Source organism: Doryrhamphus excisus, linkage group LG12 (assembly GCF_037039965.1).
Source record: "Doryrhamphus excisus strain RoL-2023G ecotype Guam linkage group LG12, RoL_Dexc_Guam_v1.1, whole genome shotgun sequence".
NCBI lineage: Eukaryota > Metazoa > Chordata > Actinopteri > Syngnathiformes > Syngnathidae > Doryrhamphus > Doryrhamphus excisus.
The window spans coordinates 20,437,578-20,459,160 of record NC_136368.1 but is presented as its reverse complement, the minus strand read 5'-3'; the positions used below and the strand labels follow the sequence as shown (position 1 = coordinate 20,459,160).

The following is a 21,583-nucleotide window of genomic DNA, read 5'->3' as shown; positions in this document are numbered from 1 at the left end:
AATGCTAATGTATCCCTTTCATTCACAATTTATATGTATTTATTTTAGGACTGTCAAGTGATTAATATATTTAATCACGATTAATTGCATCAACCATTCCAGGGTGTACGCCACCTCTCGGCCAAACACCAGCGACCCTAGTGAGGATAAGCAGCATAAAAAAGGGAAGCATGGACGGATTAATTTCATTTTGTGCATAGTTAACTCATATTTAACCACATTTAATCGCAAATGAAAAAAGTACACAATACATAATAAATAAGATAAATTATATCGCTATACTTTTTTATTGATAGTGTGCCGATAATGCACAGTCAAGGTCACATTGACCGAAGCCCCCACATAGCTGTCCCCGGCTATGCCTGCCGTTAATTAGCAGTTTGCACGCAAATTTTAGCTCACAGTTCCAAACTAAAATCCGCCGCGAGATGACTCAAAAGAATCGTTAATAGCGACACTCGTATCCCAACGTACCACTGTTCCGTGAACACGTTAGTAAAACACTAACTTTGTCAGCCCTAATTTACATACAATTAGAATTATACCACTGTATTTGGGGTCTACATGTATACATGCAAAGTAGCACGTGGCATCAAACAGCTTGTTGTTAGCATGTAAGCTAACAACAGAGGAGGAGTAATCTTACCATAATGGTGATCAATGTCAGTCCAGAAGCTAATATTCTAATAACGCTCAGTTGTACCTTGTGGGAGTGAGTTTTAATATTTTGATTAATATAGCTAGCCTTATAATACATGTGAATGTTCTGAACTCCTGTTTCCAGTGGTGTATTTAGCAGATGGAAGCCTGGGGGAGCAAAATATTTGAGACTGACATAAAAAGGAGCCTCTTTTCGGCATGTGTAACATTTAAGACCAAACTAATCAAACACAGCACATTGATTGTACTCAAAGCCAGGCTGCGATCATAAAATGTAACTTTCATCCTTTATGGGAACATTTCTTGTGTTTTTAACGTGTTTTTTAGGTGAAGTTTGTTCAAATCACATCCAGATTTAACACCATAGTTTTTTTGTTGTTGTTGTTGCGGAATTAAGTATGACGTTTAGTAATGTCGTGGTGATGAAATATGTTTTCCAGCTGCTCTTTTACTCCAGGGTAGAAGTAGAGGTGTGAACATGATGTCAGATGTTGCAGTGAAAGCTTCATGATAACACACACACACACACACACACACACAGAGGTCAGGGGTCAAAATGCGTCCTTCATGATGAGTTTTTTTTTTTTTTTTTTTTAAAGCTGTGATTTCCACATTCCTATCCAATCTGAACGAGGATGTCTGGAAAGTGTCACATCAGCATGTGTAACACGCACACACACACACACATAGTTGATGGACAGTGTGCGCTGTGACCTGGCATCCTGAGTCGAGACACATGGCGGCCATTGCTGGGCCTGCGGGGGTGTTTTTGCACGTTTAGCATCAACAACATGTCAGCACAGTCACTTTATCTTCCTCCCTATTCCCCGGAGATGCGATACACCCTTAAAGAGTGTTTTTTTTTTTTTTTTTTTACAATGTCTCCTCAAATGAGCAAACTTTTGATGACTAAACCAACACGTCTGCGTCCCCATCAATCAAGCCTAAATGGTCTTCAATTTAGAGTCGTTAACTACACACAATCTGCTCAGTAATGAGGTCACTGTCATCATAGTTGGGCTTCTATCCATTTGGCAAGAATTAGAAGAAAACACCTTTTTATTAAAAAAAAAAAAATGTGGCATCTTTGCCGTGCTTGCATGTTAATGTTCTGGAAACTTCTGACCCCCCCCAGTGAAGACAAAGCAGGCCATTGATCATTGTGACTTGGAATGATTGGAATAGAAGATCCCGACTGACTGGGTATGCCTGTGTTCAAGTGTGCAATGGCCATGAACGCCACTGATAGACTATTCACTGAGTGTGTGTGTGTGTGTGTGTGAGCTCCATGGTCAAAGTGGCAGTGGGTTATTTCATTCTACGTAGGAGAACAAAGGTGTCCAAAGTTTTTCCACCGAGTGCCACACAGAAATACGTAGAAATGCCAAGACGTTATTTAAAGAAAAAGCCATGGAAAGTTTGATTCCATTTGATTTGAATCAACTTCCAGGTCTGGAAATTATTAAAAAAATATTCATGTTTACTGATGTTCATTCATTTATTTTCTACCGCTTTTCCTCACGAGGGTCACGGGGGTGCTGGAGCCTATCCCAGCTGTTTTCGTGCAAGAGGCGGGGTGCACCCTGGACTGGTGGCCAGCCAATCACAAGGCACATATAGACAACCAGATCATATAATCAACCAGAATAGTCAATGGGGCATGCCCAGTAAAACGTAAACACTAACATCATGTGATACCGAGTTTTTCTTCCACTTGTTGGAATAACTCCGTATTGCCAGTTTTTCCTTCGTCCAGTCTTGGAATTTAGTTTGAATCAAAAACAAACTTTCCTTAGCAGTCCAGTGCCGATTGCTGGCCTCCATTTTTAAAAGTGAAGAACGTCTGGAGCTGCGTGTTACGTCATATCTCAGCATTGGCTGAAAGAACGCACCCGGGAACAGGAAAAGATAAAGTTCAATCTTGCTAATATTTGATAATGAAGCTGGGCACATGTTTTATATAGATATGTATTTTCTTTTGGAATAAAAGTGGACTTGTGAATGGCGTATAGAAGGGTTTAGATTCTGTTCCACAGATGGCGCTAATGCACACCAAAGCTGCTTGCCAACCGCCAATAAACAACAGAAGAAGAAGAAGAACGCAGTCTGACAACTTTCCGTTTGAGCGGGTACAAGATACCTCAATCGGATTGGGGAAAGGAATATTCCACCCCTGGGAATCCCATTATATGTTCATTGGGATTGGTACTTTTCTTTGGGAATGAGGTGTATACAAAGGTTACATTGTTTCCGTTTGAGCAAATAACCCCAATGGAATTGGAATATTTGGGTCCATGTATACGTGGCTAATGACTCTATATATATATATATAACAACGCTGGCTGTGCAGTTAGTGTCTTACTGCTATTGCAACATTGGTTCTGTTCTGACTTCTATCTATAAGACAAGTCGTTGTTTTTGTTCTGTGTCCACAATATGTTGGCTACTGTCTATTTGCCAGAAGTCCGTGTTTTGTTCACAGGCGGATTATTGTTCTAGAAGGCTTGCAGGACATAATGGAAGCATGCAGCTGATGAGATGAGTGTTCATTGAAACATTCAGCAGCCATCCGTTCTGCACTTTTGATGCTTTTGTGTGTGTGTGTGTGTGTGTGTGTGTGTGTGTTGGAGTACTACACAACTTGGCATGCACTGTACACCGTCTCCACAGAAAACATTGATTTAATAGTAAATAAAGGATTTTCCATAAATAATGTAGTATGATTGTATGTCAATGTTATTGTAGTACATGATCTATTTTAGTAAGACCATGCAAGAGAGGCTGGTGAGCCCCCCCACGCCAAAAAACAGTGGAGGGTGCGGCAGGAATTTTCCCATTTGACATAGTGGTGAAAGCGTGAAATTGCAACTGTGGTATTTCTCACATGATGCAACATCATCCATGCAGTTTGATTGTTGGGTGAGCATGAGCCTATCCCAGCTAGCGGTTAGAGGCGGGATAGACACTGGACTCATGACCAGCCAATCAATACTGATCATTCCTGATCTAACGACCAGTAAAAAAAAATCGCAAGAATTTACATTTTGCATTGTTGGATTTTAACTCATTCACTACCAAAGACGTATTTATACGTTTTTTTCAACCCGACTGCTCGCTCCCAATCTATAAGTCTTTAATCAGACGTAGGCCGCGCGGTGGTGAGTGGTTAGCAAGACCTGGGTTCGACTCTTCGCTTGGGCATCTCTGTGTGGAGTGATGACACTGCGTTAGCGACCGGTCCAGGGTGTATTTGAAGTCAGCTGGGATAGGCTCCAGCATACTTCCGTGACCCTAGTGAGGATAAGCGGCATAGAAAATGAATGGATAATTGGGCTTTTACGTTTTTTTTTGTTTTGCGTGAAAGCACAAAGAGGTGATGATGCAACTCCACAATAGAAAAGATCATGTTTGGTGCAATTTGAAGCTGAAAATCAGCTGAATTTCATCAGCTGATCTGAATGTAGAATCAGTGCCATTTTCTGTCAGGTGTTTACACTGAAGCTTTCAATCCGAACATGGTCGGGTTGTAGAACTGCATAGGCAAGGCCTCTCGCAGAACATTACTGATGCTGAGGTTGGATGTGGGAAGACATTTGAAACTTCCTGAAGGTTACGGAACAAAAGCAGAGGTTCTGTCCAGACATGGGACGACCCTCGACCCAATTGAGTGCAGTTCAACAGGCATTTGAATTCACAAGTTTTCAAAACATCTCTCAGTTTATTGCATTGTAGCAAACTATAACCACAATAATTAACATACTGACACGGGTACAGCTTGCAGACGATGCGGCGGTGATGATTTCGGTAGAACCGAACTGTGCAGAATAAGAAGAATCACTTCCAGCTAATTTTCTTCTGTGTGTGTTTGTGAGAAGTGAGAGCAGAATTCATTAGTGGGCTCCTCCACTGTGGGATCCTGCAAAGATTGAGCTGCTGGCTGTGTGCCCGCCCGAGTGTATTCAAGCCTCTACAGATCGGCTTTTGTTCTCACCGCTTTTTTTTTTACGCGGCTGCTAAACAACCGTAAGACAAAAGCATGTGGGGTGCATTGGGGAACAGCAATGGGAAGTTCCTAAAACCATGTGGATTGGGATTAACTATGAATGTCAATGAATGCATACTGTAACCCTGCATGAGAGTGAGGCATCTCTATGTTAAAATCTTTATCGTATTCCGAGGTGATTTTGTTTTTCCTTTCTCAAATGAGAGGCACGCTCGACCCCCGAAGAAGCGTCTCTGCCAAGCTGTGGAAAATCTGCAAAAATGTTGCTTTTATTCTGTGACGGATGCTCAATCACTGGTTGTTTTTTTCGAATTTCTTTTGCATTCAATTGCATTTAAAAGGCTGCAAATGAATGATAATGATGTTTAAGTATGCCTGGTCTGTGTCAGAGCCGTCCTAAAAAGACATCGTTCGGCAGTGAGTCCAAGTGGTTCGAATCTGCTTAATGTTTCAGCTATAGCGGAAGAAGAATGGCAGCTTAAGGGAAAAGGAAATCTCCAATGTTTCTGTCTGAAAAACAGCTTGACCTCGCTTGCAACCACGCGTACAACCGAGCCATATGAATATGACATCAACGCCATCTCTTAAGTTATTGAAGCGTTTGACCTGGACTGCATGGGAAAAGACTTCTGCAGCATCTGGAATGTCAATGTCAATCAAGGTCAATAAAGGCATGTTTGGATGAGTTTGGTGTCGAGGAACTTGACTGGAAACACTTGACAGTCAACATTGGTGACCTTTAACCTGCATAATGGGGGAAAGTAATGTTATTTTTAATTTAATTATTGTAGTGTATATTGTATTTTTATAGTCCACACAGCCATGAGGGTTCGGGTCTTACCAGGATGCAGCACCAGGATATAGGACCGGGACCACCTGGTCCGGTTGAATTAAAGAGGGCTGCTCTGTTGTCATGGCGACGATGCTAAACGCTGCTGCTGCTGGGAGTGGGGGCGGCGGGGCAAGTGTATGGGTCAGGGGGTGAGAGGTTGGCGGCGTGAGGCTAAGGACAATAGCAGAAAGGGATCCCAGGAAGGAGGGGCCTGTTCATGGGAACACCCCCCCCCATGCCCCCCCCACTATCACACACATCACACACACCCTCTCATTATGTCTCTATTGTGTGTGTGTTATTGTCAAGTGGAGCAGCTGGACTGTGAGAATGACTTGAGGACATGTCAGATGGACATACTGTATGCAGTCAATAATTCAAATAGAATATGCGGTTGTATTATAGGATTATTCTTATGCTGATTTATTTGGGGGAGGTGCCTCAAATTATTTTGAATTTTTTTTCAATTTATTTGAGGAAACGGGGAAATAACCTGCTAGCTAACAAAGGGTACAAAGTCAATCCTACACATTTATTTTATGTTTGAGGACTTCCTTTTCTCTTGTGTTTTTGACTTTATTCCCATATTCGAACATAATTTTCAAACCTAATTTTCCAAAATGTACAACTTGGAGCCCTCCAGATATAAAATAACACCCCTATAGTCACTTTTACACTTGTATTACCCCGCAGAGTAACATAATGTTCATTTGTTCCCGATGGGGATTGAGTGGCATGACGGACAGGAAGTGATGTCAGGTGTTCAGAGTCGAGTTTTTGGATTTGTAGCTTGTGTTTTTATTGGGGATTATTGTTGTGAGATAATTCATAAGAGTCATAAAAGCCTATTGTTCCAGCGATCATGTTTGGTGCTTGTGTGTCATCCAACATTTACTGACACCTAGTGATCAGTGTAGAGTACTACATTTTATGGAGTCTGATTCTGGTTTCTGAATGCCTTACATTTGTATTTTACTTCATGTAGCCATTTTTATTTCACCCAAAAATATGCTTTTTTTTTTTACTAATAATAGGTCGGATTTGACAATAAAGCATGATTTCTGAATTATGTTTTCAAATCCACTTTTGTTTGCTGCGTTCTTATGTCCGGATGTACACAAACTAAAGTTAAATCTACTAACTAATATTACAAAGACGTTATCGGTTACCACTATCAGTATTGGGATCTTGATAAGCAGGAAGTTATCAGTATCGGCTTCCAAAAAAGATATTGTGTGTCTTTACTGATGATTATATTTTTTAAAATAATATATTTTGTGTCAGTAATTACAATAAGGATTTTTTTTTGTTGATATTAAACTTAAGAATCCAACAACTTACCACTTCCGCATGGAATGGGAGGATCATTTTTATTCAGACTTCATGCTAAGGTAATATAATGTCTCTGTTTTTTGTGATTACTGCCACCTAGTGACCGGAATACTACATATGCTTTTTACTAATAATAGGTCGGATTTGACCATGAAGCATGATTTCTGAATTATGTTTTGAAAAGCTGTCATGGAATGAAGCCACTGAATTTGCACTGCAGTGTAGCAAGCGACTACTACCGTATTTGTGAAAATAAACATTCAAGAGAATTGAAAAATACCAATTTAATCATGCTAGTAATGAGCCGATACTGATACTACACTGCTTATTGATATTTTCGATAGTTGGATCGATCCACGCACCCCCTACTGAGTGACATTCTCGAGTCGCCCGTGCTCCTGGAAAGGCTGATCTCACTGGGTTGCAGTTGTAGTGTTTGGCAAAGTACTGCGTAGTGTTGTGGTCGTATCAGCGAGGGGTGGAATGAGGGTTCAAGCTGCAGAACCATGCAAGGGATCTGCGATATTGGCCCCAGAACATCAACAACCACAAAGTTTTAGTTTAACCACAAAGTGGGAAAGCATCATTTCACTTGGAGTGATGATGTTTTTAAAGTTCTCACGATGGGGGATTTTTATGCCAGACTCAAAGTACATATGATGTACTTCAATGTAACGCTGTAAAGAATGTTGAAAATATGCTATAACAGTAACCGCGGCGCCCTAAAGTATTGGAATGAATTTTATTAATAAAACCTTGTCTTGGCTGCTGTTTATGTGAGCGAAATAGAAGGATGGGTCTTTTGTTTATTATTTTATTTATTTTATTCTGACCTATAAATGTAGTTACAATGTTATATTTTGGTGTTAAACCCTGCCAAAGTTTCAGATAATGAGGTTTCCGCATTTGGAAGTGAGCCCTGAAAAAAGTTTGGGATGGCTCGAAACGATCGGTTTCAGAAGGCGTGATAAAACTGACCCTTTGTGATGTCACATAGGGATGGATTTCCTTATATGGGCATGGCTGTAAGCCATATAAACTCTCGGCCCTCCCCCAAGCTCTGCTTCTTTGTTTACGATTTAATTTAATTTCGTACACGCTGTGCGTCCACGCGCCACCCTCGCTTCCGGCTTTTGAGCTCCAGTGCAGCAACGTCGCTTCTGACAAAGTGTGCGGGACAATGGCGCTACGTTGCCACTCTGAGCCAGTCGATCATGAGCTGCCAGTAGCTCCTAAACACTTTTTAATTAGCTATCCAAAGACTTTATTCATTTATTATCAACTCCGATACCCACCACATTAAAAAGTTGGGTTCGTTTGTAGTTTGGAAGCACTTTGGGCGTGTGACCAATTACGGAGTGGGCGTGCCCAGAGGCGGGCCGTGGGTGGGATCAATTAAACCAAATATGGAAATACAGCTGGAGTAGGTGCAGATTCTGGATGATGTAAAGTTTTCTGTGCGGGTTATTGCGTGTAGCTGCTCTTCAGGAGCAACTCAATATAAAGTGTCGAAAAAATGAGCATAATAGGTCCGCTTTAAAGCTTGTTTTCAGTGTTGGCTACCTATTAAATATCATATTTCTCTGTGATTTAGGAGCAACATGAATTGGAAGGGAGCACCATTATTATCCTCCATTAACCCTAAGTGGAAAATAGAGTTTTTTTGGGGGGGGGCTTTTTTGTCAGCGGTGTAACATGAGACGGCAAGGAGCCTTGCAGCCTGGATGCATCATTGTTGTCTTTACCATAAGTGACTGAACACAGATGATACGTATAGACAAAACATGCAAAGTTGCCATTAAACTTTGCCCATTCTCAGTCATTAGGTTGTTTGTTAGCCGCGACTGTCCACGAAGCACACGTCAAAAATCCTTGCCTAATACAAAGCATCTGTCTCGCACTTTTCCTGCCACGTGCCGCAAGCCAAAACCACTGTGGCTATGGATGAGGCACTCAGTCAGTCATTCCTTTTTGGGTTTTTTTGCAGAAGGAAAACATGCCTGGAGACCATTCCCAGACTTAATAAGATAGTAAGACTAACATGCAATTAGAATGGTGCTGAGTCAGACACCATTGTGGGCCATTGTTTGGTTAAAGGCTTGTTAGAACAGCATGGGGGGAACAAAAATGGTGGAAAACATCAGTTGGGGTTCTCTTTGAAATTTGAGTAGGAAAGATGCTGCGAAATGTTCCTCTGTTTTCAATGCTTAGATCTTTTAGTTCAGTTATACTGTACAGTATTGACTGGAATTAAAACCTATCTTTGAAAAAAAAAAATCTATGACTGATAATTAATTACCAATACCCATACGGTGCTGTCGATGTGTTAGCATAAGCAAATTGCTGGTTTTCATCAGTAGCCACGTTTACATGAGGAGTTTTTCTCTTTCCCAATGACCTTTCAGAAAACAATGGTATACATGGAAAGGAATATTCCAATCGTGTGTCTCCATGCGCCGCTATAATCAACCAGAATAGTCAATGGGGCATGCCCAGTAAAACGTAAACGCCAACATCACGTGATACCGACTTCCTGGAGTTTTTCTTCCACTTGTTGGAATAACTCCGTATTGCCAGTTTTTCCTTCGTCCAGTCTTGGAATTTAGTTTGAATCCAAAACAAACTTTCCTTAGCAGTCCAGTGCCGATTGCTGGCCTCCATTTTTAAAATCGGAGAACGTCTGGAGCTGCGTGTTACGTCATATCTCAGCATTGGCTGAAAGAACGCACCCGGGAACAGGAAAAGATAAAGTTCAATCTTGCTAATATTTGATCATGAAGCTGGGCACATGTTTTATATAGATATGTATTTTCTTTTGGAATAAAAGTGGACTTGTGAATGGCGTATAGAAGGGTTTAGATTCTGTTCCACAGATGGCGCTAATGCACACCAAAGCTGCTTGCCAACCGCCAATAAACAACAGAAGAAGAAGAAGAACGCAGTCTGACAACTTTCCGTTTGAGCGGGTACAAGATACCTCAATCGGATTGGGGAAAGGAATATTCCACCCCTGGGAATCCCATTATATATTCATTGGGATTGGCGCTTTTCTTTGGGAATGAGGTGTATACAAAGGTTACATTCTTTCCGTTTGAGCAAATAACCCCAATGGAATTGGAATATTTGGGTCCATGTATACGTGGCTAGTGATTGATTAATTTCTGAAAAACTGTCAAGTGGTGACCCAAGACTTTTGTACAGTGAAAAAAAGAACCCATCTGTTCTAACAGTAAACCAAACAGGAGCTAGATCAGGTTTGACCTGTATGAACGTACCATGGCCAACAAGCCCAAACGTTAGTTGTGATGTTCTGCTGCAGCTTTGGCTGCACAGCAGATTTTGGCATTTGGTCCTCTGATGATTTACTGTCATGTGATGTGAACGTAAAAACGTATTTTGGAGGAGCATTTTGAACACAGCAAAGCAGTGAAGGTTGAATCTGGCATTTTTTTCACAGAACCTAAAAGAGACACGAGGCTCGTCTATAAATCAGGAGGTTGTCTTTTTTTTTTCCAAGGTAGGGAGAAGATGGCTTTCTCAGACCTTGTTCAAGCTGGCTTTCATTATAAACACCAACCTCGCCTCGCTTTTTTTTAAATTTTTTTTTTTATAAACTATCCACGTATTGGATTTTTGTAGTCTGAGTAAAAATGGGTCAGTAAACAAATGATTGGATCGCTGTAATGAGTTTGTGTCCTGTGCTTTTGTTTGCCGATCAATGACTTCGATTGGAGGCAGACAGCGATGGAGTCGTCCCGTTTAGGACTGTGTCACTATAAACAATGAGACCTCCTCGGTTCTGACACCAGGACCGGTTTTTACTCATGCTGCTGTGAATGGCATAGAAAGCGTCCGCCTGGGAACTCGTGGGGGGGGGTGCAGCGGCTCTTTTGTTGACGATTGAACACTCAGGAGCGTTGAATGACGCCAATCTTGCTGTGTGAAAGCCACAATGAGGCCTTCTCCGTTTCTATGGGGCCTTCATCGTGATTCAGATGATGTACTCCCATGAGTGTGTTACTCTCGGACTTTTGCTTCCATGTCTTTACAGCCCACTTTGAATGTGTTGAGTTCCTTGTTAGAGAGCTGGTAGAATCACACAGGACTTAAGAGAAATTAAATCAACAAGCAAATCAACTTCTGGTTTTCATGGCTATGGCCCGGGGCTTGTTCCTATCGCCGCAATATTCGGAAAGTCGCTAGAAACGACTTGAGGACTAAAGCAATCTGTGATTTCATCATGGAAATCATGGCATCGGATGATCAACCCCCTTATTTTTTCAACTGTTTTGTTAAAAGTACGATACTGTCACGATGTCATGATACTTGGTTAGGATATCTGCAGAAACATCCACTTTTGTTTGCTGCGTTCTTACGTCCGGATGTGCACAAACTAAAGTTAAATCTAATTAATACTAACTAATATTACAAAAGTTATCGGTCACCATTATCAGTATTGGGATCTTGATAAGCAGGAAGTTATCAGTATCGGCTTCCAAAAAAATATATTTTGTATCTTTACTGATAATTATATTTTTTTTAATAATGTATTTCGTGTCAGTAATTACAATAAACATTTTTTTTTAGTTTATATTAAACTTATGAAGCCAACAACGTACCACTTCCACATGGAATGGGAGGATAATTTTTATTCTGACTTCATGCAAGGTAATGTAATGTCTCTGTTTTTTGTGATTTCTGCCACCTAGTGACCAGAATACTACATATCACTTGTATTTCAATATGTTTTGAATAATAATAGGTCATAGTCTACCATGAAAAAAAAATTGACCTGCCGATCCGGGCTGATCTCTGTCCCGTCTTCTTATCTGCGGTGTTTTCTTGTACTTGTAAAGAGGATCCAATAAACATCTTTACTTGCCCATAAAAAGAGTTCAAATGCAAGCATGATGTCAGCTGTCCAGGGCCGACATTTGTTGTGGTGTTGTGGGATCCCTGCTAAGTTCACTTCCCTTAACCCCCCCCCCCCCCCCCTCCGGTGGGTTCCAACACCCCCCATCCGCCTCTTCTCCGAAGTCTGGTATCCGTGAGAAGACCCCACTCTAACACACCCTGTGTTGAAAGGCCTTTCTGTCATTAGCATGCCGCCCCCGAGGAGGGGGCTCGCTGTGTTTTTTGCCAAGAGTCTCTTCCCCGTCCACCCCGGTCATCCTAGCATCCTAACCTAGCATGTTTTTGGAATGTGGGAGGAAACCGGAGTACCCGGAGAAAACCCACGCATGCACGGGGAGAACATGTAATCTCCATACAGAGATGGCCGAGGGTGGAATTGAACTCGGGTCTCCTAGCTGTGAGGTCTGCGCGCTAACCACTCGTCCGCCGTGCAGCCGAGAACCCGTTCATTACCTTCTAAATATTTTTTTTTACATTATTAGAGTCCTCTAGACGTTAAATAACACCCCTACAGTCACCTTTACACTCATTCATTTTCTACCGCTTGTCGTCACAAGGGTTGCGAGGTTGCTGGAGCCTATCCCAGCTGTCTTGGGGCTAGAGGCGAGGTACACCCTAGACTGGTGGCAAGCCAATCACAGGGAACATATAGACAAACAACCATTCACACTCACATTCATACCTATGGACAATTTGGAGTGGCTAATTAACCTAGCATGTTTTTGGAATGTGGGAGGAAACCGGAGTACCCGGAGAAAACCCATGCATGCACGGGGAGAACATGCAAACTCCACACAGAGATGGCCGATGGTGGGATTGAACTTGGGTCTCCTAGCTGTGAGGTCTGCGCACTAACCACTTGACCGCCGTGCAGCCGAGAACCTGTTCATTACCTTCTAAATACATTTTTTAACATTAGAGTCCTCTAGAACTTAAATAACACCCCTACAGGTCTCTATGCGCTAACCACTCGTCCACCGTGCAGCCGAGAACCTGTTCATTACCTTCAAAATACATTTTTCAACATTATTAGAGTCCTCTAGACCTTAAATAACACCCCTACAGTTACCTTTACACTCATTCATTCATTCATTTTCTACCGCTTGTTGTTGCGGGGGTGCTGGAGCCTATCCTAACTGGTGGCCAGCCAATCACAGGTCACATATAGACAAACAACCATTCACACTCACATTCATACCTATAGACAATTTGGAGTGGCTAATTAACCTAGCATGTTTTTGGAATGTGGGAGGAAACCGGAGTACCCGGAGAAAACCCACGCATGCACGGGGAGAACATGCAAACTCCACACAGAGATGGCCGAGGGTGGAATTGAACCCGGGTCTCCTAGCTGTGAGGCCTCTATGCGCTAACCACTTGTCCACCGTGCAGCCCCCTGTGTATACATTTCAATAATTAAACTTGAGATCTGTAATATTTGTTATTCAAAAAGAGTGTAGTTATTTAGCGTTATAGTTAATTTTTTTTGTGAGTGATTAATGAGGTGGTTGAGAGTCGGAGGAGGCGACAAAGATTAATGACTCGTCTTCCACATGGATAGCTACAAGGAGCATGAAGTATCGTTAAGTCGCTCACCCCCAAGGCGGCCATCAGCAGGAAGTATTGATGTATTACAGCGTCCTCATATGCAGCCTTCATAACGGATATATAATATACATATACATATAATTTATTTCTTCCTATGCACGCTGAGAAAGGATGAGCGGCAGTCGGCGACTATTATCGGACAAACGAGCGTTTGCCCCGTTAGCAGAGTAAACACGGAGGCCACTTTTGACAAATTTGCCAACTCGGATTGACCCCCTCCCTGGAGGACGGCCATTAAAGCCGTAATGGCTCTTTTAAGCCCTGAAAGCGGAGAGTGTGGAAAAAAGGACTCATGGATGTTTTGGCAGCTCTGCCCCTCAGCAGCAAACAAACAATAGTCAGATGTAAACACGCACATCTGGTAGCAATGAGGCTACAAGTTATTTGGGATGACTTGCAATGTGTCAATATGACACTATGTTTCCATGGCAACCATCTATTGATGTTTTGGGTTTTTTTTCCATATACACCAATCGGCAAAGAAATGACTGAAAACTGTAGTTTGTTTTCATACAACTTTTTATAGTCTTAGTTTTAATCCAAAAGCATATTGTTTATTATGCTCTTTGTCGTCTTTTTTTGGGTTTTTGGGTGCTGTCGACCGCCATTTATTTATAATAATTGATATTATTTAGTTGTGCTATTTTTAGGCAGTGTTGAGCACTAGTTACTTCTCAAAGGAACTGAGTTACTAACTGAGTTACTACACTTTCTGTGTTTCTGTGGGTTTTTTTTTCCAAGGCATTAATGTACATTTTACCTTTAACATCAAAGAGTTTAGTAGTAGTATGTAGTATCTGTACTTCCATTTGGCAAACGCTGTTTTCTCACTAGAGTCCTCCTCACTCGCCATCTCTCGATATCACACTTTGGACCTGCTCTAAACACCCGCCCACTCAAGTTCTCTGATTGGCTGAAGATGCAATTTTACTAAAACCTTAGCCAATCCTCATTGTGTGTATGCTCTAAACACCCGCCCACTCAAGTTCTGATTGGCTGAAGACACAATTTTACTAAACCTTAGCCAATCCTCATTGCTTATATGCTATGAACACCCGCCCACTCAAGTTCTCTGATTGGTTGGCTGAAGACACAATCTTACTAAAACTTGAGCCAATCCTCATTGCTTATATGCTCTAAACACCCGCCCACTCAAGTTCTCTGATTGGCTGAAGATGCAATTTTACTAAAACCTTAGCCAATCCTTATTGTTTGTATGCTCTAAACACCCGCCCACTCAGGTTCTGATTGGCTGAAGACACAATTTTACTAAACCTTAGCCAATCTTCATTGCTTATATGCTATGAACACCCGCCCACTCAAGTTCTCTGATTGGCTGAAGACGCAATTTTACTAAACCTTAGCCAATCCTCATTGTTTGTATGCTCTAAACACCCGCCCACTCAAGTTCTGATTGGCTGAAGACGCAATTTTACTAAACCTTAACCAATCCTTATTGCTTATATGCGCTAAACACCCGCCCACTCAAGTTCTCTGATTGGCTGAAGACGCAATTTTACTAAACCTTAGCCAATCCTCATTGCTTATATGCGCTAAACACCCGCCCACTCAAGTTCTCTGATTGGCTGAAGATGCGATTTTACTAAAACCTGAGCCAATCCTCCCTTGTCACTCTGCAACACTCTCACTGCGCTGCGGATTAGTTATGAAGTCGGTGATATATTTTTAGGCGGCTTCGGTAACGTGCAGTAACGGGGGTGTTGAAAATGTTAACAGTAAAAGTAATTAGTTAGATGACCCGTTACTTATTTTAAATTCCATTATTCCCGTTACTGTTCTTAGGTAACCAAGTACTGTAAATTCTCCAATGAATGGATATTCAATTAACAAAAAGCATATATACAATAACCGTGCAATAAACTGTGCAATAAAGCTGTGGCTTGATCAACATGTATGCTGCTATAAATGATGTGGTGATTTGATCTTATCTTATCTTATCTTATCCATGGGGCTTTGTGATTTTTGTGAATGACTGATGGAATTAATTAGGAATCCCGTCAAGTCGATGGAAAGGCCAGCTGCTCGGGATTGTGGCTCCTCTTTGTTTACATTTTCCAGCTGTTGGAAGATCTCAGCTTTGTGGTGAAGACAGGTCGTGGTCATGTTGTGGTTGGTAGTGATGGATGAATGGATGTAGAGGACAGGAGTGGGGGGGTGGGGGGGGTAAGTGATGACATTGAAGGCAGAGATGTCTGAGCCATGCCCCCCCCCCCCTAAGTGTAGTCTAAAGTGGTTTTGATGGTCCTTGGATCAACACACAGGATGAAACCCAGCAGTGCGTTAGTCCAGCACTTGTGGTCCGGAAGAACCGGACTGCGGGGTCAGCGTGGCTCCGAATGAACGGATGGACGGCGTCAAAGCAGGAAAACAGTGGCTCTTTGTGTGGCGACAACTTCTTGGCCTGCGTTTCTTTCCTCGCTTTTCTCCTCCTGCACACACATACGCACGTATCTCTCTCCTTGTGATGCGGGCGTGACAAATGGAGGCCCACGCTGTCCGCACAGACAGTCGCTAAGTTGTCTGCGCTCCTCCTCCAGACGCCTTCACGTGTCCTGAAGTGCGGTTGGCGGTCCAACTTGCGTCGGAGACCGGAAACCATGTGAAAGTCATCAAAGGGAAGAGTCGCCAATGTGATTTTTATTTTACGACAAACAGGATTTGTAAACAAGAGAATTGGTGTTCAAAGTTCTACAGTCGACAAAAAATGTATTTAATGATAAAAACACACAAGGCAAAACGCACAAAATTGGGATAATCTGTTCCAGGGTCAAACTATAGCAAGGGTGCTAACTTCTGAGCGTATTTTCAAACGTACTTCCTCCTTTTAAAAATGTACGGCACGACAGACGGAAAATCTTTACATAAAAAAAGTTGTAATGTCATGAGAAAGTCGTACTTTTACAAGAATAACTAAAAAAATACATAAAAATAATTCAGAAAAAAGGTAAGTTTTTTTATAAAGTTGTAGAAACTTTTTTTAATTTTTGAAAAAAATAAGGTTGGTGGGGAAAAAGTTATATTTGGAAAATAAAGCCAAATATTACAAAAAGAAAAATTTGAGAAAAAAATGTTAAAAAATGAGAATAAACTTGTAATATTATGTGGTAAAAATCATGTAATTTTAGTAGCATAGAGTTGAAATATTAAAGAAAAAAATTAAATAAGTCGTAAATTTTTTGAAAAAAATAAGGTTGGTGGGGAAAAAGTTATATTATGGGAATAAAGCCAAACATTACAAAAAGAAAATTTTGAGAAAAAAAATTGTTAAAAAATCAGAATAAACTTGTAATATTATGTGGTAAAATAATGTCATTTTAATAGCATACGGTTGAAATATTAAAGAAAAAAATTATTTAAATAAGTCATAATATTACGACTTTCATAAAAATTAAAGTTGTAATTTTTTTTTATTTTTTGTTTAATTTAGATTGGGGGAAATTTTTATAATGTTAATATAAATAAAGTAAATTTTACAAGAACATTTACAAGAAGAAAGTTGCAGTAGTTAGTTATATTTTATTTATAATAATAATAATATTACTTAATTCATTCATTTTCTACCGCTTATCCTCACGAGGGTCATATAAATATTATTTTTTTTTTATGCTGTTAATATTGAAACACATTTTGTATATTGTATATTTCACTCTGTGCCTTTTGACTTCCTGGTTTCCGTGCAGCGTGTATTACGATGGCTGCAGGCAGAGTTCTTATAAAACGCACTTCTACCACCTTGTGGCCGTTTGTCCATTATAAAACTGCACCAAACATGCTCTATTCTATTGTGGCCATGTGTCATCACCTTATTATTATTTTTTTTTACATCTAGCACAAACAAATATGTCTTTGAGAGTGAGCGGTTGGGTTGAAAAAACATACGATGGTGGTGACCCATGTGGGGATAGGCTCCAGCTTCACCGTGAACCTAAACAGGATAAGCGATATGGACGATAGATGGATGGTATCAAAATGTTGCATCCATGCAGCTGCATCAGCCATCTGTTGAAAGAATTTCACTCTAGGGCAAAGAGAAGCATTCGTGTAGGACTGCTTGTAAATGCGTCTCCTCCGATGTCCAATCCCGAGAATAGAAGTCCTCACAGGGGCCCGTCGGGATGTACATGCGGATGTTTTAAACATGTGTCTTTGTTGTCAGCGTGCCACGGACCCACCGGCACGTCTGGTCCACACCGAAAAGATTGATGTGCTGTTATTTCGTCTGTTTCAATTATTGCGTCCCAAACTGTGTAATATTTAATATTAATATTTAAGTGTTTTATGTTGGGTTGTATAGTTTATACTTCAAAGTTCCAGCCGGCGGTCAAGTATCGTAATTCCTTGCACTTTGAATTTTGAGGCCTTACTTTATCATGGTTTTTCATGATAAATCATGCTGTCGACCATCAAGCGTGTACAACGCCTCTCACCCAAAGACAGCTGGGATAGGCTCCAGCATACCCGCAACACGAGTGAGTATAAGTGGCATAATAATCCGCATCGCAACATATTTACAGCAACAAGCACAAGTCTTATTTATGTCCTAAATGGCTTATTTTTGTGTTCTATATTGGGTAATACTAGTGTAAATGTGACTATAGGGGTGTTATTTCATATCTGGAGGTCTCTAAATGTCTCTAAAAACTGTATTTATTGCCGTAACTATGATTTTTTTGCGTGCTTGACAGAAATTCACTTATCACGTTTAAGGTCTGGTACCAATGAACCGTGATAAATGAGGGATCGTTCTTGCGCAGTCCCATTTTGACTACTCAATTACTTCGATATGTGCTTAATTATTTATTAATAAATAATTAATAATTACAATATCAAATATCAATTACTTTGATATGTGCTTAATTATTTATTAATAAATAATTAATAAATAATTAAGCACATATCGAAGTAATTGAGTAGTCAATATTTATTAATAAATAATTAATAAATAATTGTAATAATTATTAATAAATAAATTATTACATTTATTGGAATATTACAATTTTTGGAATGAGGGAGGAAGCCGGAGTATCCGGTGAAAACCTCACAAAGACACCCAGTGGTGATTGGAGTACTTGTACTGCACAGTACACAGTATGTATGCACAGTATATGTTTATTCACTTTGTTATGTGTGAGAAAATTGTTATGTGTGAGAAACAATCTGAACGAGCACATTCACGGACTTTCATGAGATTCCTGATTTGGAAGGTAAATTCCAAGGCATTGCCGTGTGTGCACAACGAGCCGCCGACCAAGGAAAGCAAATGTTTAACTCTTGTCGTGTTTCCTGTCGGATAGTTTGCTCCAACAAAATAGAAAATGTCCAAACACTTTGTCTGGGATCCTTTCAGACCTCGGAAAGGCCTCTTATTCCCGGCCCGGGGACAAATATTTTTATATCTCCCCGAACTACACAAACAGTGTGGATGAGCGCTTTGAATGCTTTTGAAGGAATCCAAGTGCCAGTGGTTGTATATCTACTTTAATGTACTTTAATGTACTTTGCCAGAGCAAAGAGCTTGCAGGATCCAAGCCTCATGGAAATATAAAAAAAGAAATATACCCCAAAATTCCACGGTGGTGTTAATAGTTTTCAGATTAAAAAAAAAAAACCATACATGTGGAGTTTGAAAGTGAGCTGAGATGCTAATGCTAAGGTTGCGGTCAGAAGAAGCAAACATTGCGGCGTTGTTATAGAGTGATGTCATCGTGAAGCATCTTTGTTGTGTTGCGATGCATGAGAGCATTAAAACATAAACAGACGCCCGACCAGGATGTCCAAGAATACAATTTCCTGTCACACATATGTGCACAAGATGGGAAAACACACACGGCGCTTTGTTTGCATGCGTGGCTTCATGCGACCACCTCCGCAGAGGGCAGCCATCCATGTGGTGAGGGGGTTGGGGGCGTCACGTTAATTTGTATGACTGGGCATTATTGCATTGTAATGTGTTATATATAATATATAGTGTATGTTTCATATATGACTTTAAATTGAACATGAGTGTGAATGGTTGTTTGTCTATACGTGCCCTGTGATTGGCTGGCCACCAGTCCAGGTTGTACCCCGCCTCTCGCTGGGATAGGCTCCAGCACCCCCGCGACCCTCGTGAGGATAAGCGGTAGAAAATGAATGAATGAACATTATTAGAGACCTCTCGACATGAAATAACACCCCTATAGTCACTTTTTACACACATTTATAGTAAACATAACAGAAAATAATACATATACTAATAATACATATATTTACATTTTTTGAAATGTTTATGTTCGGTTCCTCCCACATTCCAAAAACATGCTAGGTTAATTAGCCACTCCAAATTGTCCATAGGTATGAATGTGAGTGTGAATGGTTGTTTGTCTATATGTGCCCTGTGATTGGCTGGTGTACCCCGCCTCGTGCTGGGATAGGCTCCAGCACCCCCCGCGACCCTCGTGAGGATAAGCGGTAGAAAATGAATGAATGAACATTAGAGACCTCTCGACATGAAATAACACCCCTATAGTCACTTTTTACACACATTTATAGTAAACATAACAGAAAATAATACATATATTAATAATACATATATTTACATTTTTTGAAATGTTTATGTTCGGTTCCTCCCACATTCCAAAAACATGCTAGGTTAATTAGCCACTCCAAATTGTCCATAGGTATGAATGTGAGTGTGAATGGTTGTTTGTCTATATGTGCCCTGTGATTGGCTGGCCACCAGTCCAGTGTGTACCACGCCTCTCGCCCCAAGACAGCTGGGATAGGCTCCAGCACCCCTTGTGAGGATAAGCGGTAGAAAATGAATGAATATTTTTGACTACTATTTGGCAATAAAGTAACCAAAAAATTCATATTTTTCCCTTTTTGTTGCCTTTTCAGGTTGCTTCGAGTGCTGCATCAAATGTCTAGGTGGCGTGCCGTACGCCTCGCTGGTGGCCACCATCTTGTGCTTCTGCGGCGTGGCCCTCTTCTGCGGCTGCGGCCACGTGGCCCTGACGGGCACCGTCACCATCCTGGAGAGTCACTTCTCCAAGGTGGCCAGCGATCACGCCATGCTGACTGACGTGTGAGTAGGACGGCTTTTCTGAATGCGTAATATTTTGTATTTAATGAAGGCCAAAATATGTGAATTTAGAGTAGAGTGTAGAGTGGTTAGCGCACAGGCCACACAGCTGGGAGACCCGAGTTCGAGTCCACCCTCGGCCATCTCTGTGTGGAGTTTGCATGTTCTCCCCGTGCATGCGTGGGTTTTCTCCGGGTACTCTGGTTTCCTCCCACATTCCAAAAAAACATTCCCTAAACGCGCTCTCGACTCCCCGTTACGAGTCCTGGCACCGCACGTTGGAAATGGGAAACCATTGGAAACTTCAACTGTCACTATCATAAAAACTTTATTAACTATAAGAGTATTAGGGAAAGCTGCACGTTGGGCGAGTGGTTAGCATGTAGGCCCCACAGCTAGGAGACACAAGTTCAATTCCACTCTCGGTCATCTCTGTGTTGCATGCATGTTCTCCCCGTGCATGCGTGGGTTTGACTCCGGTTTCCTCCCACATTCCAAAAACATGCTAGGTTAATTAGCCACTCCAAATTGTCCATAGGTATGAATGTGAGTGTGAATGGTTGTTTGTCTATATGTGCCCTGTGATTGGCTGGCCACCAGTCCAGGGTGTACCCCGCCTCTCGTCTGAAGACAGCTGGGATAGGCTCCAGCACCCCCACCACCCTCGTGAGGATAAGCGGCATAAAATGAATGAACATTATTAGAGACCTCTCAACATGAAATAACACCCCTATAGTCACTTTTACACACATTTATAGGAAACATAACAGAAAATAATACATATAAGGCATAAACAACTAAGACATAAATAATATTTTCATTTTTTGCAATGTTTATGTTCGGTTCCTCCCACATTCCAAAAACATGCTAGGTTAATTAGCGACTCCAAATTGTCCATAGGTATAATGTGAGTGTGAATGGTTGTTTGTCTATATGTGCCCTGTGATTGGCTGGCCACCAGTCCAGGGTGTACCCCGCCTCTCGCCTGAAGACAGCTGGGATAGGCTCCAGCACCCCCCGCGACCCTCGTGAGGATAAGCGTCATAAAATGAATGAACATTATTAGAGACCTCTCAACATGAAATAACACCCCTATAGTCACTTTTACACACATTTATAGGAAACATAACAGAAAATAATACATATAAGG

General features: G+C 41.2%; 1 protein-coding gene across 2 annotated transcripts in view; it reads left to right on the top strand.

Moving 5' to 3' along the window:
• Nucleotides 1-21,583, top strand: part of gpm6bb (glycoprotein M6Bb) — a 33,915-nt gene that overhangs the window by 2,984 nt on the left and 9,348 nt on the right. For both annotated transcript variants that reach the window (XM_058082283.2, XM_058082284.2), the window contains exon 2: nt 20,250-20,436. In XM_058082283.2, the coding sequence (XP_057938266.2) occupies nt 20,250-20,436 (187 nt within the window). The remainder of the gene's footprint in view (nt 1-20,249; nt 20,437-21,583) is intronic.